Source organism: Camellia sinensis, chromosome 5 (assembly GCF_055761805.1).
Source record: "Camellia sinensis isolate YWXY chromosome 5, ASM5576180v1, whole genome shotgun sequence".
In the NCBI taxonomy this organism is placed as follows: Eukaryota; Viridiplantae; Streptophyta; class Magnoliopsida; order Ericales; family Theaceae; genus Camellia; species Camellia sinensis.
The window spans coordinates 172561962-172578548 of record NC_138965.1 but is presented as its reverse complement, the minus strand read 5'-3'; the positions used below and the strand labels follow the sequence as shown (position 1 = coordinate 172578548).

General features: G+C 34.6%; 1 protein-coding gene across 1 annotated transcript; it reads right to left on the bottom strand.

Moving 5' to 3' along the window:
* Positions 1-737: 737 nt before the first annotated feature.
* Positions 738-3257, bottom strand: LOC145791870 (PKS-NRPS hybrid synthetase cheA-like). Its single transcript, XM_082872328.1, has 3 exons — positions 2377-3257; positions 1000-2218; positions 738-914 (listed from the first exon to the last, which is right to left on the bottom strand). The coding sequence occupies exons 1-3, from the start codon at positions 3255-3257 to the stop codon at positions 738-740; spliced, it is 2277 nt and encodes a 758-aa protein (XP_082728454.1).
* Positions 3258-16587: the final 13330 nt, after the last annotated feature.

The window sequence follows — 16587 nt, the reverse complement described above, 5'->3', positions numbered from 1 at the left end:
ATAAGAATATCACGCACCTATATGTCGAGCACACTGATGAACTGCGTGTCCATGACCATCAGGATTTCAGCGAACATGCGGATGTAATCTATTATCCTCTCTTATGCATATGTAACTTTTTTTTTTTTTTTTTTTCCTGATATGTTCCCTAAAATGTGATATTCTTTTCAAATGCAACGTATTGCACTTGCACTGCAGATTTCACATCCTATTATTGATGCTGGTTATCAGGAGGGAATTCGCCATCCTTATCGACTTTACCAGGCTATCGAGAGTATGACACATGTTCTTGAAGGTCAACACATTGACGAAGCTGGACCTAGTTCTGCTGGAGGTCGCTTTCCATCTTCGACATTGACATACAGTCGTAGGCCTAGGCGTAGGTATACAGCTGATTCGTGACATGTTATTTTGTTACATGTTATTTTGTTAGTTGATGAATCTTTTTTGGTGTTTTTTGTAAGATGACACTGTTGTAATGGTAACAGTAGTTAATATTTTCTTATTAGAATTGAATGGCAACAATGGTATTGTAATGACATTGTAATGACATTTTATTATTAGAATGGAATGGTAACAATGGTCGTTGATTTTCTAAATGATATTTTCTTATTACAATGCAATGGTAACAATGGTCGATAACATTCAATCCACATTGTAAAACATAACACATCAACATAAAAAACACATCCATTAATTTCTTCCATAATTCTAACATTGTCAAATGCATACATGTGTCATGCGACATCAACAACATCAAAAGTCTCTCGAGTAGCTACATTATCATAAATAATGTCCTTGAAATGTTGAATGCGGCGCACATATGCATCATCCCAGTCGACAGCGCAAGGGTGACGGTATTTTCTCCAATTAGTGACAATAAGAGGAACTAGATGGCCTGGCTGCAACAAAACCTGCACCAAATATCAATTGACTTAGTGGTCATACCTCATAACTTCTTGTACATGCACAAACCCAATTGATAAGTTTCTATTATACCTGGACAAAATGATTTCCGTTGACAAACCCAATGGCAATCTCACGTCTATCAAGTTGAGGTATTGGCACTGTTCTAAGAGGTAAAAAGGTGAGACATTGCTGTAAAGACAAGTGGTATAACACAAGATTGTAGCACGATGCAACAAGATGCCCCATGTCTGGCATAGTCATCCAATGTGAGTATCCAGGACTGTCTTCAAAGTATGACAATATGCTTGTCAATTCTTCAAACCTTTCATAGGACCCATAAAGTGTAATGTATTCCTCTTTGTGTGTGTGCAGCTCACCCAATAGGTCACGCCTAACTTGAGCCCAATCATCTTCTGTATGACCAATTGAAGCAGCTATAGCCCTGAAACCACAATTCCCATCTGCAACTACATCCTTGACAAACTTAATGTATGGTTTCAATCCAGCAGGGAAAGCATCAACATATGCACCAGGTTTCACTGTTCTAGTAATGTATGCCTTCCCTTTCGGATTCACCTTCTCCTTTCCCTTAACAGGTCGCTTCTTCTTGGTTTGCAAAGTAGAAGCTAATGTAGTGATTTCAGTGTCCCTAGGTGAGAAGGAATCATGTCCGGATTGCACTAACTCAAATGCACACGGGTTATGACGAGTAGAAACATTGATCTTCTTATGATCCCGAGGACGTGTTTTGGGTTTCACCTCCGGCTCAACAAGAAAAGTGCTTCCCGGATACACAATCTCTTTCAACTTTTTCAAAAGCTCCAACCGTATGGTTCTATCACTTTCATTAAACTTGTTCACAAACAACTCTACTTCTGCATGACAAGTCACCTCCGTTTCCTCTTCTTTCTTACATATGGAGATATGAAGTTGCCTCCACTGTGAGTGTATGGTAGCAAGTGGTATAGGACGATCTTGTCTGATGTAGTCAGCAATCTCATGGGCGCAAGGTAAACCATGAGTGTGGCGAAGGACGCATCCACAAGCTTCAACATCAATACCAATGGAATTGGCTCTCTTACTCTCAACAAGCAAATACTCCAATGCAGAGATAGACACATTACCCCGTAGCTCCCTGAATTGAGAAGGTTTAAATTGATGTTGCACAACAGTTAGACTTTTCTCAAATGAAGCCTTGATATCAGTGTGTTGCAACTCAAGCAGACTGTGTATTTTCTCAAATGATGCCTGAAATGAGACTTGACATGAACCCAATTGTCTTTTAAGTTTTGCATGTGCACTCTCAGCCCTGTTCAATTCAATGTAAGTCAAAGTTAAAATCAAGTACCTGGCACTTATTAATAACATATTGAAGAAAAGTAATCTTGCCGGTTCGTTGTAACATTGCCACAATGCATACATGTGTCTGTCCATGCCGCCACAAATTTGTCCTTGTAAGGAACCAACCAAGTATCCATGACGTATTTGACTGCATCAAGATAACTACTGAATTCCTTAAGTAATGATTTAAGACGCTCCTCGTATTGAATTTCAGAAGATGAATACACTACAGAGTTCCACTCATGGTTGAACTTCTCCCATTTTTGCTGTGTCTCAAACATTTTCTTGCATTTGGTCAACACATTCTTACTGATATGCCAACGACATAATAAATGTCTGGCACTCGGGAATATCTTCTGTATGGCATTCATCAAGGCTAGCTCTCTATCAGTAACAATAACTGTTGGCACAACAAACCCATCCATGACATCACGCAATATAGCTAACACCCACGTATAGTTATCGACCCTCTCATACTGTAAGTATGCAAAAGCTATAGAGAATGTCATTTCAGTTGATGTCACTCCCACAATTTCAAGAAAAGGAAGCCGATATCTGTTGGTTTTATATGTGCAATCCATAATTAATATACGTGGGAAAGACCGAAATAAGTCCAAACTGGTAGGATGTGCCCAAAACAAGTCCGTCACAGTCATCGTGGACTCTTCAGACCGATGGCGCTCAATGTAATTATACTTGGACAATTCACCCAATAAGTGTTGCATCTGTGATCTTCCAGCTCTCTGTACCACCCTGTTTCGATGGCGTACATTGTAAATGGTTTTAAGTGTGCTTACATTGAAGGCATCTCGCTGTTTCAAGGTTACTAGGATTTCTTTTGGCCGAACCATGCTCTTTGACATATCCATTAACAATGCTTTCTCATCCTTTGATAGCCTCCCCGCATATGAATGTCCTTCGAGGTGCTCCGCAGGTGGATGATTATGCAATCCGCATACTACGGTCAATGTCCATTCATCATGTGTGGTAAACCTGTGAGCCCTCATATCAAAAGGACAACCACACTTCTTCGTACCGGTTATTCTTGATGTATTGTTGCCATCATGTTTTAACTTCTTTGTTGCTCTATATTGGCCACTCCTCTCACAAGCAAGATATATCCTGGGTCTTTTTTTCCCTCCACCATAGTCTGATGTTTTGATTACAATGACCAAACCATTTCTCTTTCCAACTTCACGTACCCAGTTGAGCAATTCATCATTACTTTTGAATACCTACAAAGTTAAATAAATATTATCAAACATTTACATTTGGTGAGCAATTCGAAACATAATTGTTATAATTTCGTAGACTGAACCTGTTCAGTTGTGAATTGAGTGGTGTAATCTAACACAAAATCCGCGCAAACCTGACTTCCTTGAGTTGACACATATTCCTGCATGTTTTGTATAACATTACAAATTTTTAATGGCATTATAAAGATAATTTGCAATTTGAAACTGTAAATTTGGTATGCAGTTTGCAAATTTGGAATATAAAATGGAAAAAAAAAAATTACTTCATTCGGAAGTAGTTGTCCGAATTTTTTTTAAAATTTCAGAAGTTGAATGTTGTAAAAGTTACCTTTGTTCGGACAACAACTTCCGAATTTAAATATGTTGTTCAGACAACAACTTCCAAAATTTATTACTTTGTTCGGACATCAACTTCCGAAAATACATAATTATTTCGGTAGTAGATTTCCGAACCAAATAACACAATTCGGCTCTGGTTATCCGAACGACGCTGGGAAAAAAAAAAAAATTTTAACTCACATTTCCTTCGCTCTGCTTCACATGAACACTTATTTGCTGATTTTCAGAAGGCAAATCCTCCATAACAATGATGTTTTCCCTACGAATGACGAAGGTTGATGAACTTGGAAATGCCAAAGCCCTTTGGTTTCACTTCTACCTCAATGAACATCACATACAGAAATTGATGGAAGAAGCTATGAATGAGCATCCACAAGCTACACACACACACACACGATGCAACAGATGTGAATTCACATCTGAGGTGTGCATTGAGATGTTTTCAATTAACAATGGTGTCTAAAATAGTAATTTCACTTAAGGATAAAATTGTAATAAAATTAAATATCATTAAGTGTGTGTATTGAGGGGATTAGGTGTGTGTATATAGAAGCTCCCCGATAATTGGTTAATCACATGGATAAAAAAAAAATGATGTAATTATCTTATTTACAATAAAAGGTATATTTTTTTGGACCTAGATTGTCTCTTGTCTATAATCTAGATTGGAGGGTGTTATTGGGGGTATGTGTAAATCATCATGAATCATATTTCAATGACCTAAACTATTCATTTTCTCGTGACTTTCATATATATTATTCACAAAAAAATTAGTTTGATTCGATAATTATAATCTATGATGAGTGTGTTTTTAAAAATAGATCATTTATTTTATTTTATTTTTTGTGACAAATGAGATAAATTCAATGGGTTACAAGCATCATATTGACTAATTTTTTTTTATGAATGATATACAAAAAAGACGGGGCATTCTATTTTAACCCAAAAAATATCTTAGTACCTTCAATTTAAGTTTATAAATTTTAATTCCTTTTATATCTTAATGTGAATTTACTAATAAGGACAATCCATATTAAACCCTAAAATAAAATTTTTTTTTTCTCATGGTACATCATAATCTATTATTCCTATTCAAATCTCTACATCTTCTTTCCCAAGAAATCAATGTTAATTTGTCTTCTTCTTCTTCTTCTTTCTCACTCCAAAAGTCCAATCCACCTTATCAAAACGCACTATTATAATTAATATTATTGTCTTTATTATTATTTTGAAACTCTAAACCCTAGAAGAAAGTTTGAACAATCAAACAATGGAGGAAACACAAGTTTGGAAACCCTAATCCACCATTATTTGATTGTTCAAACTTTCTTCTAGGGTTTAGGGTTTCAAAATAATAAAAAACAATGATGTTCATGATAAATGGTGAGTTTCGGTAAGGTAGATTGGAGTTTTGGAGTGAGAAAGAAAAAGAAGAAGAAGAAGAAGACAAACTAACTTTGATCTCTTGGGGAAGGAGATGTAGAGATTTGAATAGGAATAATGGATTAGAGTGTACCATAAGAAAAAAAATTATTTTAAAATTTAATATGAATTGTCCTTATTAGTAAATTCACATTAGAATATAATAAAAATTAAAATTTATAAATTTAAATTTGGCATACTAAAATATTTTTTTGGATTCAAATAGAATGCCCTGCAAAATAAAAAGTATAAATTATCAAAACAGGCCCATTGTAGGCTTCACAGAACCCGGACAACATCCTCTAGATTATGGGTTGGAGAGGAGTCTAGTCCTATTTTTTATTAGTTATTCTTTTGTTCTTATACCATCAACATTAGTTTTTGTTTTTTTAACTATATTATAAAAAAATATTGCTATAAGTATGTCAAAACTATAATTTACTATATATATTTTCAAATTTGAATAAAGGTTAATATAATTTACCTTTTATATTTTTATATAAATTTTACACATATAATGTAGGAGTATTAAATATAATTTTTTTATATATATTTTTATACAAATTTTACACATATATAATGCAGGAGCATTATTACACATTCATAAATATTTTTTAAAGGCAAATTATACTCTTAGCTTTTCTGAAATTTGAAAAAAAATACAACAAATTTTATAATTTTGGTATAATTTACCTTCCTTTTAGTAAGGTCGATGGTCTGAAAAAATATAAAAAGAAACAAATAAAATATATATTTCAATATAAAAGATGTAATAATATCATATTTTCATTCATGTAACTAAAAAATTTCTGATAAACATGAGTCCAAATATTATATGAATTATAACCTTATAGGAGTACTATATAATTATATTAAATCTGTGATACTTACTATTTTTTTTACCAAATTTTAGGAAAAGTCAGTGTAATTTACAAAGGATAAAGCTTGGGAGCTCGAATGAGCTTCCCCCCGAATCCCCCGAAAATGGAAACAGAGGGAAACAGAGGAAAAAGAAGGGGAAAAGAGGGTGAAGGCGAGAGAGAGAGGGAGAAAGAGAGAGAAGAGGAGAGAGGGAAACAGAGGGAGAGAGAGAGAGAAGCTCGGCCGATCGCCGATCGTCGCAGCAGCTCGGCCTCCGCCTCGCCTCCGCCGCGCCTCCACCCTGGTTTATGCCCCCTCCTGTCCAGTTCTCCCTTCTCCCTTCCCTTCTTCTTCTTCTTCCTTCTTCTTCTTCGTTTCTGATTCAATCCAAAAAAAAAAAAAAGAAAAAGAAATGGAAAAACGACGTTGTTTTTTAAATTAGGGGGATTCCGAGGGGGTTGATTTCGAGCTACGTAGCATTACTCAATTTACAAATCAGTTATTCTACTTAAGCATAAACTAAGGGTTATTTAGAATGATCTAAATAGATATACTTTTTGACTTTTTGCGAAAAAAGATGTGTAGAAAAGTAAAGAGGTGATGTGACTTAAAAAATATAAAAAGACAGAAAGTGTACTTATATAGCATACCAAAAATGCTAGAGATTCCAAAAATTTTACTAAATTTTTTACTAAATGTTTCACATGGGTGTGGAACCCACATAGAATCCATATGGTATGGATCTCACACCCATATAAGACATTTGGTAAAAATTTTAATAAAATTTTTAAAATCTTTAATATTACTCATAGCACACAAACTCTAATTATAGAATCAAATTCAACAAAAAGATAGAACGCACCTTATTCCAAGGGGTTGTCTGAATTTGGATGGGTTTCTGTTTTCTAGAGTTTTTCTTTATAAATATATATTACACATTTGAATATTTTTATGCTAAAAATGACATTAAAAATAGGATTACAGCTTGCTTAGTTTCATTTTTCTAAAAACACTTTTTAGAAAATTTTACTTTCTTAATTTTTTGTTTTTTTTTTGTTTTTATTGTATTTTTTTAATATTTTAAGTAATTTTTTTACTTTTTAGACACACTTAATATAAACACACCTAAAAAATAAAAAATTATTAAAAAAATATTTTAAAAATTCACTAAATACCTAAAATACAAAAAAAAATAATACAAGAATTTAGTACATTTTTTATATTTTTATGTATTTATTAATTTTTTAAAATATTTTTTCATAAATTTTTTACTTTTTAGATACATCCAAGTAAGGTGCATTTAAAAAACTAAAAAAAATGTTTAAAATTTTAAAAATATTCACTAAAAACAAAAAAACACGAAAACCAAAAAACTCAATTTTAAAAAAATTTAATCCAAAAAACTCAAATCAAACACACTAAATCAGGATTTTTTTTTCTTCAAGTGCTTATATCTTAATTAATGCATAATATATTCTTGTTTTTCAATATGTCCTATTATTTAGAGATTTGATTCATTAAATCATAATTCTCATATTTAAGGTATTTTATGGATAATTTTATTCATATAAATATTTTTTAAACGTTAAATAATTTGGTGATGTAAACATTCACATTCAGATTCACACTAAGTGGTAACTATCCATAAGACTTGGAATATAAAAAAATAATTTAAATTAAATGGAACATCTATATAATAAGGCACAAAGGTTTTTGAAAAATGTATCAAAATGTATGTGAGATACATTTTGATCCAATGGCCAAGATCAGTTCTAAGAATATATTAATGGTACAGATCATGATAAAGGACAATGTGATTCCCGCTTAAACATCTCTTCCTCAGCCTTCCACCTACCCACGTCTCTCTCTCTCTCTCTCTCCCACTCTGTTCTCAGCCACGTCTTCTCCCCATTTCCTCTTTACCTCTCTCGCCCTCTCTGATCTTATTCTTCCCTCTTCATACTGACACTGCTCACTCCTCCCCTTACAACCCTCCCTCATCGCTCGGCTTGCAAGGTAAGATTTCCTCGATTTCTATCTCTCCACTCTCCCTCTGTTTCGATTTCTTTTTCCCTGTTCGATGCTTTGGCGCTGCTCTCGAACTCTCTCTCTATCGGGTGAAGGAGATTCCACATTTGTGATCGATTTAGTGAGATGTATGATTGTTGTTGATAAATTTATCGGAGAGTGACTCCGAACCACCAGAAAAGATAGAGAAATCAAAAGAATGGTGATGATGGCTGCTACCGCTGTGGAGGGTGCGGCCTCGACGGCTCTGTGAGCGGTGCTCCACCGAGTCCGCCAGGTTGCTGAGAGATCAGGCCGCATAGCCAATGATGTGAGGGTGGTTGCAGTGAGTAAAACCAAGCCCATCTCTCTCATCCGCCAAGCCTACGACTCTGGTCATCGCTGTTTCGGCGAGAACTATGTCCAAGAGATCATCAAAAAAGCACCTCAGGTTCTCTCTCTCTCTCTCTCTCTCTCTCTCTCTCTCTCTCTCTCTAGAAGTTTGTTTTGGAATTGAGATTGTGTGGAGTAAGAAGATGCTTGATATTGAAATTGTTGAACATTTTGCAGTTTCCTGAGGACATTGAGTGGCATTTTGTTGGGCATTTGCAGAGCAATAAAGTGAAATCACTTTTGGGTGTGGATCTCTTTTGATTGTTCAGTTAACATTCTTTTCATTATGTTTGGAGTTTCTATTATAAATTATCATTGTTGCAAGATTATTGAATTATTATTCCCTCAAATCAAATGTGTGGAACTTTTCTTGATTCTTCATCAAAGTAAGGAATCTTGATTTTATGATTTCTGAATTATTGCTCCCCTGAATAATGCGCAAGTTAGTTGCTACTAATTGTTTGAATACATAACTAAAACCTCGAACTCTCTCTCTATCGTGAATGAATTTCTTGAATCCGTAAGTGTAACTCCCACAGCTTCTGTGGTAGATTGGGGTAAATAGGTATTTAATCAGTGGAACATATTTTTAACTACTATTTTTGTCATTCAATTTCAGCTTCTGTGATAGATTGGGGCAAATAGGTATTTAATCGTTTGGTTTATATTGAAGCAATTTTTACTTCTTCATCCCCACCCCCTGGCAGACATGCAGTGAGTTGCATATTTCACTAATCATAGAAAACATGATTTGGCTACCATTGTGAATATAGTTTGCATGTGTAATTTTCTTTGTATTATATTCTTGATTTGTTGAGTTATATATGAGTGTCTCACATGTATTTTTTATAGTGTTCTTAATATAAGTTTGTATCTGATTTGTATTTCAGGATGATCTTTTTACGTCCTTGATTTTCTTTTGTAACAGCCAAAGATTGCGTCCCACAATTCACGACATTATCACTGGCAAGATCAAAGGTTATGCAGAGCACTTTAGTTGCTGAAGGGTTGGCATTGGTCAGGCCGCATTATTTGAAAGGGCATTTGGAGAGCTACCAGTTGCCAATTGGCTGGAATATCATTGGATGCTGGAACGCTATTGGAGAGCGACAGAATATGAGTGTCTCACAGAGCTACTATTTGGAGAGCGACATAATTTGATTTGTTGAGTTATATGAGTGTCTCACAGAGCTACTATTTGGAGAGCGACAGAATGGAATATCATTGGCTGGAACGCTATTAGCTGTCAGCCCTGTCTCACCTGTGATGGCTCCCATTGGAACAGCACAGGCTGTAGCAAAGGAACTTCTTAATTCGATTTTGGATGCTGTTGTTCGGATATTCGGTGAGATATAATTATGTAATACTTAGTTTTGGGTATTCTTTTCCCTTTTGTTGAATTTAAGTTTGACCATATAAATGTTCAGAGAAACATGTTATTGTTGGAGAGCTTCTAGAATCAAAATCCTCACAACAAAGTGACATGAACACACCAAAGTCAATGGCAGAGATAAATTGGAACCCTGATTCTGATGCATCTCATGATACTGGAGGCTACAGTATCGGCTTTTCATTGACAGTTTTGCTGGTAATGTCTGCCATTGTATTTGTCATTAGCTTTCTGGTGCTAATCTAGCGACCAATTGAAAAATTTTCATTTTCTGAATTTCAACATTGTCCATTTAATTAAAAATATTGGTTCATAGATTTAGTTCTCATTGAGTCTATATTTTTCTAATTTTGTATAATAGAGTGAATGCCAACAGCTTATATGTGAGATTCTGCAGGCAACTCCTGAAGCTGCATTTGCAGATGCTGCTGTACAAACAGCTAGACTTGCAAACAAGGCTCCTTCCAAAGAAAAGAGGCAGGAAACTAAAACTTTATTTTTCTTTTATGTTGTATGCATACCTTTTTGGCATTCTTTTCTCTGTAATTTCCTTCTTTGTATCTTTGAGGCTCCTTTTTTTTTTTTTTTCTTCCCCCTCTCTTGAAAATGCAGCTGGCAAGGTGTGACACCCCTGTTCCGTAGTATGTTAATTGGTCCTTAACATGATGTGATTATGTATTTTGATATGATTTTGTGTTCCACTATGTGAAAATATGTGGTTCGAAATTTTATCTGTTCATCGTAGGAATATCTGTTTGAGTAGTCTGCTTTGGAAATTTAATTGAGGGCCTTATCGGCCACGGAACCCGAAATTGATTACGCCATTGTGGTTGGCGTAATTTTTAGGGCCTACGGTGAAATTTAATTGAAATTTGATTCTGGTCAATTTAAACTGATTAAATTGATAAATTAAGTACCCCATTATTTTATATTAAAATATTTGTTAGTGGGGCTTGTTGTATATTTGTATTGCACTCTCCTTTAGCTCTCTAAAAACTCAAAATCTGAGTTAGACAATTGAGAGTGAGAGAGAGGCCGGCCATGGAGAGAAAAAGGGAGAGATTTGTGTAATTTGGGCTCAAGACTTGGGAATTTGAAGATCTAGCTCAAGATTTGGCTAGAGCTTGAGTGTTGATGCTCTTAGGTAAGTGAATTCATGGACTCTTACTTGTAATTTGTAAGTTCAAGGGTTGTTTGTGATCAAGAACATGTAATGAGTTGATTTTTGTTGAGTTTGAGGTCTTAGAACTCATGCATGTAAGAAATTACTTTGAATTTGCATGTTTGAGCTTGAAACACTTGATTCATGTAGAGTTTTGGTTAAAGCTCATGTTGTAATCACCATTTGTACCATCTAAGTTGAGAATGATGAGTATCTTCCACATGCATGTACAAATGATGGGAGTATAAGTCTTGAATGTTTGAATTTGAGCATGTTGATGATGGGTTTGAGATATTTTGGGACATGCATGTAGATAAATCATGAAATTGAGCTTCCTAATGTTGTAATCTTGTATTAGTAGCATGTGTAAATGTGTAATTTGAGCCATTGCATGCAAGAAATGTAGATGGAAAACCAATTGGGAGCTCAAGAACACGATCTGGGAAACCCAGATTTTTGAGGTCCGCTCGAGCGGGGTAATGGCCGCTCGAGCGGGAAAATCGTGCTCCCAGCATTTTTGCAGAGTTGGATGTCCGCTCGAGCGGGACACCTCACGCTCGAGCGTGGAGTTTTGTAGACAGGCCTTCAGCTCGAGCGCTCTATTCCACGCTCGAGCTCATCCTTCATGCAACCAATACTTTTGCAGGCCTTAAGGGTCCGCTCGAGCGGATAAGTTTACGCTCGAGCGGGGACCCTGTTTCCTGGAATTTTGTTCATACATTCTGTGTTTCGTTTTCCGTTCCCTTTCACTTGTAAGCACTCTTAGGCATATGTTGAGCATTGTAAACGAGTTAATGAGATATAAATAAAGCCTAAAGAGGAATATGTGAATTAAAGAACGGATTGAACTGTTAATGACCCTTTTGTGTTCATGAAATATGTAGGGTCAAGCGCCAGGGCGAATCCACAAACCGATCACTGTGAGTAATATCGATATTTGAATGCTTGTGCATGTCCAATTGTCTATTCCCTTATAAGCTTTACGAATTGCTAATTGGGATTATGGACGCAAGTCCGATACGAATAAACACAAATGGACCCAAGGTCGTTCTGATAAACATAAATGGACCCAAGGTCGTTTTGACATGAATGAATGGGCCGAAGGCCGTTTTGATATGAATGAGTAGGCTAAAAGCCGTTTTGATATGAATGAGTAGGCTAAAAGCCGTTTTGATATGAATGAGTAGGCTAAAAGCCGTTTGATATGAATGAGGAGGCTAAAAGCCGTTTTGATACGAATGAGTAGGCGAAAAGCCGTTTTGATATGAATGAGTAGGCTAAAAGCCGTTTTGATATAAATGAATGGACCGAAGGTCGTTTTGACATGAACGAGTGGGCCGAAGGCCGTTTTGACATGAATGAATGGGCCGAAGGCCGTTTTGCCACGAATGGAAACCCGAATGGACAAGAAGTCAGAATGTTTGGAACTACAGTTACTTGATTCGCATTTCGTATAGTTATATACATTGGTTAAATAGAAGTATGAATTGGGCCCAAGGCCGTTTGGAGCATGTTGTTCTACATATGCAACTGTCATATTTGATATTATTCACTGGGCTATCGCTCACGCTCATTCATGTATTTGTAGGTGAGCCAAGGGAAGTCCAAACCCAGCCCCAGTGAAGCCTGCTAGGAAAAATCCGAGTTTTGAGGAAGTCAGCCTTGCGTCTCACTCTGGAGACCTATCCTCGCCTTTGCTATGAAATTACATTTTGTCTTGCCGGCGGGGTCTTTATGTATCTATGTAAATAGTTGTCATAGGTTGACTCATTTTGGATGATCCTGTCTGTAATGAATTTTGTGAAAACTGTACTTTTGAACTGTGGGTTATTAACGTAACTGAATATGGTTTGTTGATGTGCATGTAAGCACGGCTCTATGGACAAAGTTTTTATTTGTTGCTTCCGTTTGGCCCCTTTACTCTGACAAACTATGTCTGTTTTGGTCTGAGGCCGTAGGTAATCTCAGGATTACTGGCCGGTTATGTCCTTAACCCATAGGGGCGGGTTCGGGTCATGACACAAGGGCTCTTGGGCTACAACCAAGACAAATAGCTATATGGTTTCAGAACAGGAGGGCTAGGTGGAAGACAAAGCAGTTACAGAAAGACTATAATGTTCTTAAGAGACAGTTTGATGCTATCAAGGCTGATAATGATACTCTCCAATCTCAGAACCAGAAACTTCAAGCTGAGGTATGGTTTTCGAAATTTTTGTTTTTTCAAAAACAAAAATAATGAGGAGTTCAGAAACACTCATCGTTTTCGTTTTTGTTTGAAAACAGCTGTTGAAAATTTGGAAAAGTTTTTGAAAGTGTTTTTCTAAAAGACGGGTGTTTTTAGAAATTGCCAAACAAAGTTTTCAGATCATTTTTTTTTAAAACAAAATTTGAAAACAAAACCAAAGGGAATTAATTCCAAAATTATTTTGATGCTTTGGGAAGATGCATGTGTTGATAACTGTTAGATTTTAGTTTGGACAAAATTCCCCTTCTTTATTGCCAATTGAGTAAGCAACTTTTCTTTTCTTTTGTTTTTGTTTTTGTATTTTTTTTTTTTGGTGGATTGATTAAGAAGAAGAAAAAAAAATCAATTTGAATCACTTTAGATAGCCATAATTATGGTCGTCATTTTGGGTGTTGTTTCTATTTTTCAAGTTTTCAGAAACAAAAACAATGAGTAGTTCAAAAACACCAATTGTTTTCATTCTTTTGTGAAAACAATTCAACTAAGCTTTTTTCAAAAAACTTTAATTTTCAAAAACAGTTGGCAAGCAAATTTTCTGAGTCAACTTCTATTTTCTGTTTTCCAAAGTAAAAGACAATACTAAACTCACCCAAATAGTTGTTGATTTTCATCCCATTCTGTTGCAAACACAGAAAAGAGCATAAAACATGCATTAATGAAATAAAATTTTATAAAATTCGCTGATGAGGCCCACTTTAAAAAAAAAAAAATGTCTTTCATATATAGTAATGCTACAAATCCAGAAGATTTACTTTAGAAAATCACATAGAAAAAAAAAAAATCAATAGTCTACATCTATTTTGAGTGTGTGTGATCTACATTCCATCAACTTTAAATTTACATCACACGCTCACTTTTAGAATAATATTCAAGATAAATTTTCGTGAACCATTGCATTTTATTCCATATATATTTTATGTCCGATCCTATAATCAGTTTTTATGTATCCAAAACTTCTTGATTTTTCCTATCTAAAAAACGAACTTCCTGATTTTGAATCGAATGAATGCAGATAATGTTACATGTAATCTCATTTGTTATCTTATTTTCTCACTTGAGACCCAATTACTGTGTTTAGAGATGAGAAAATTCGATAAGAAATCTATATAATAAGGGAAGAAGGTTTTTGAAAATATATAAAATGTCATAGAGATACATTTTGATCCAATGGTTTAAATTGTCTCATCTCAACTTCAATGGTTGAGATGTCTTTATTTCCCGCCCAAATGCTCTTTGAGCATCAACCGAGATCTAACGGTCCAAAATGTAAATTGAAGAAAATCTCTCATCTTTGATTCAACAAACCATTATACTTCTATAATTAGGTCTCTATACGAGTCGGAAGATCTAAGAACACACACACATGGATAACATATTAGCCAAAAACAAGAACAAGCTAAGCTAAGAGTTATTAGAGTTATTAGTATACTGGTATAGAGTTATTAGTATACTGGTATAAGACAGTTATGTCATAAAATATTAGCCAAAAGCAAGCTAAGCTTCTATATAATCCTTGAAGCATATTGATATTAACTATCCCTGTTTGGCTCCCATTTTTTTGGTATTTTTCTTCTGTTTTTAATTTTAGTAAATTTTATATACAAACATATATATAGGTTGCTAATATAATTGGCTCTTTGTAATACTTCTGCAAGTGTTCCTTATAGACATATGTTTTGATGCTTCTTCTATCTATTTCCTGCAATATAAAAGACCCTGTAATTTTTGAGTTAAAAGTTGCATTATTTGTGCTAGGAAAAAAAATTAGGCAAAGAGTACATTGTAACTACTATATTCGACAGAATTGAAATTGCACTTGCTGAAATTACAGATCTACTAACTAAATCTCATGTTCCAATCATTGGTTCTGGTAGCAGTCAGCCTTAGTGACTCCTTTGTAAACTTTGGTTCTCATATGTTATCCATGTGTGTGTGTTCATATGTATTTGTATTAGAAAATATTCAGCAGACCACTATACTTCTATAATTAGGTCTCTATACGAGTCGGAAGATCTAAGAACACACACACATGGATAACATATTAGTCAAAAAGAAGAACAATCTAAGCCAAGAGTTATTAGAGTTATTAGTATACTGGTATAGAGTTATTAGTATACTGGTATAAGACAGTCATGTCCTAAAATATTAGCCAAAAACAAGCTAAGCTTCTATATAATCCTTGAAGCATATTGATATTAACTACCCCTGTTTGGCTCCCATTTTTTTGGTATTTTTCTTCTGTTTTTAATTTTAGTAAATTTTATATGCAAACATATATATAGGTTGCTAATATAACAGGTATGGATCCAAATTCAATAAAGAACTTAAATAACATCTACATTTCAAGCTCCGACTTGATCATCCCAAATAGATAGATATCTTTTATCTATCTATTCTGCATTTATACTTGATCATCCATAATAAATCTGTGTATACTACATTTATATCTGCAGTATACTTGATCATCCATATTCTGCATTTATATTTGTGTATACTACAATTTCTGGAGGGATTGTAAGACTGATACACATATAGCACTTTGTACAAACTTCATTTCCTTCCATCATCAATCTACTTAGTGACAAGTAACAAAGGGTGTAATAGAGATTTGATTTTTTATTTAACATCTTTTCCCCTCCCCATATTAGCCTACATTTTCATGTCCTAATTTCAATCTCACATCATAATAAATATATGGATACCAAATTGGTAATAGTAAATATTCACACTCACTTTTTTGTCTAATAGATATTCATTTTCCTACCTCAACAAAAAGAAAAGATGTTGTCAAAAAAATAAAAAAATAAAAAGCAAATTGGCTGTTAACACTAAAATGTAGAGCACATATGTAGAGCACTAAAATATACTACATTTGAATATAGATTTAGATATTCTACACCGTGCCTTTAACAGCCAATTTGCTTTATGTAGAGCACTTACTGATGTGCTTTAGTGCTCTACATTTTAAATGTGAAATAGATATTCTTCTCTTTCTATTCACGTTTATGTATTTGCTATATTAGGATTTCATGCTTTAGGATCGTGTTTTGTGAAATGTGATTCGAGGTTTTTGCGAATAGGGTGAGTGATAAGTGTCAGAAAGAGAAGAGGAAGACGATCAATGGTGATGATTTGCTTTGTGCAATGGCTACTTTTAGGTTTGAAGATTACATTGTTTCGCTTAAAGTGTATCTAACTAGGTACCGGGAGGTATAATTGTCTCTATCTTTGATTTTGTATTGGTTCTGCATATGTTTAGAAT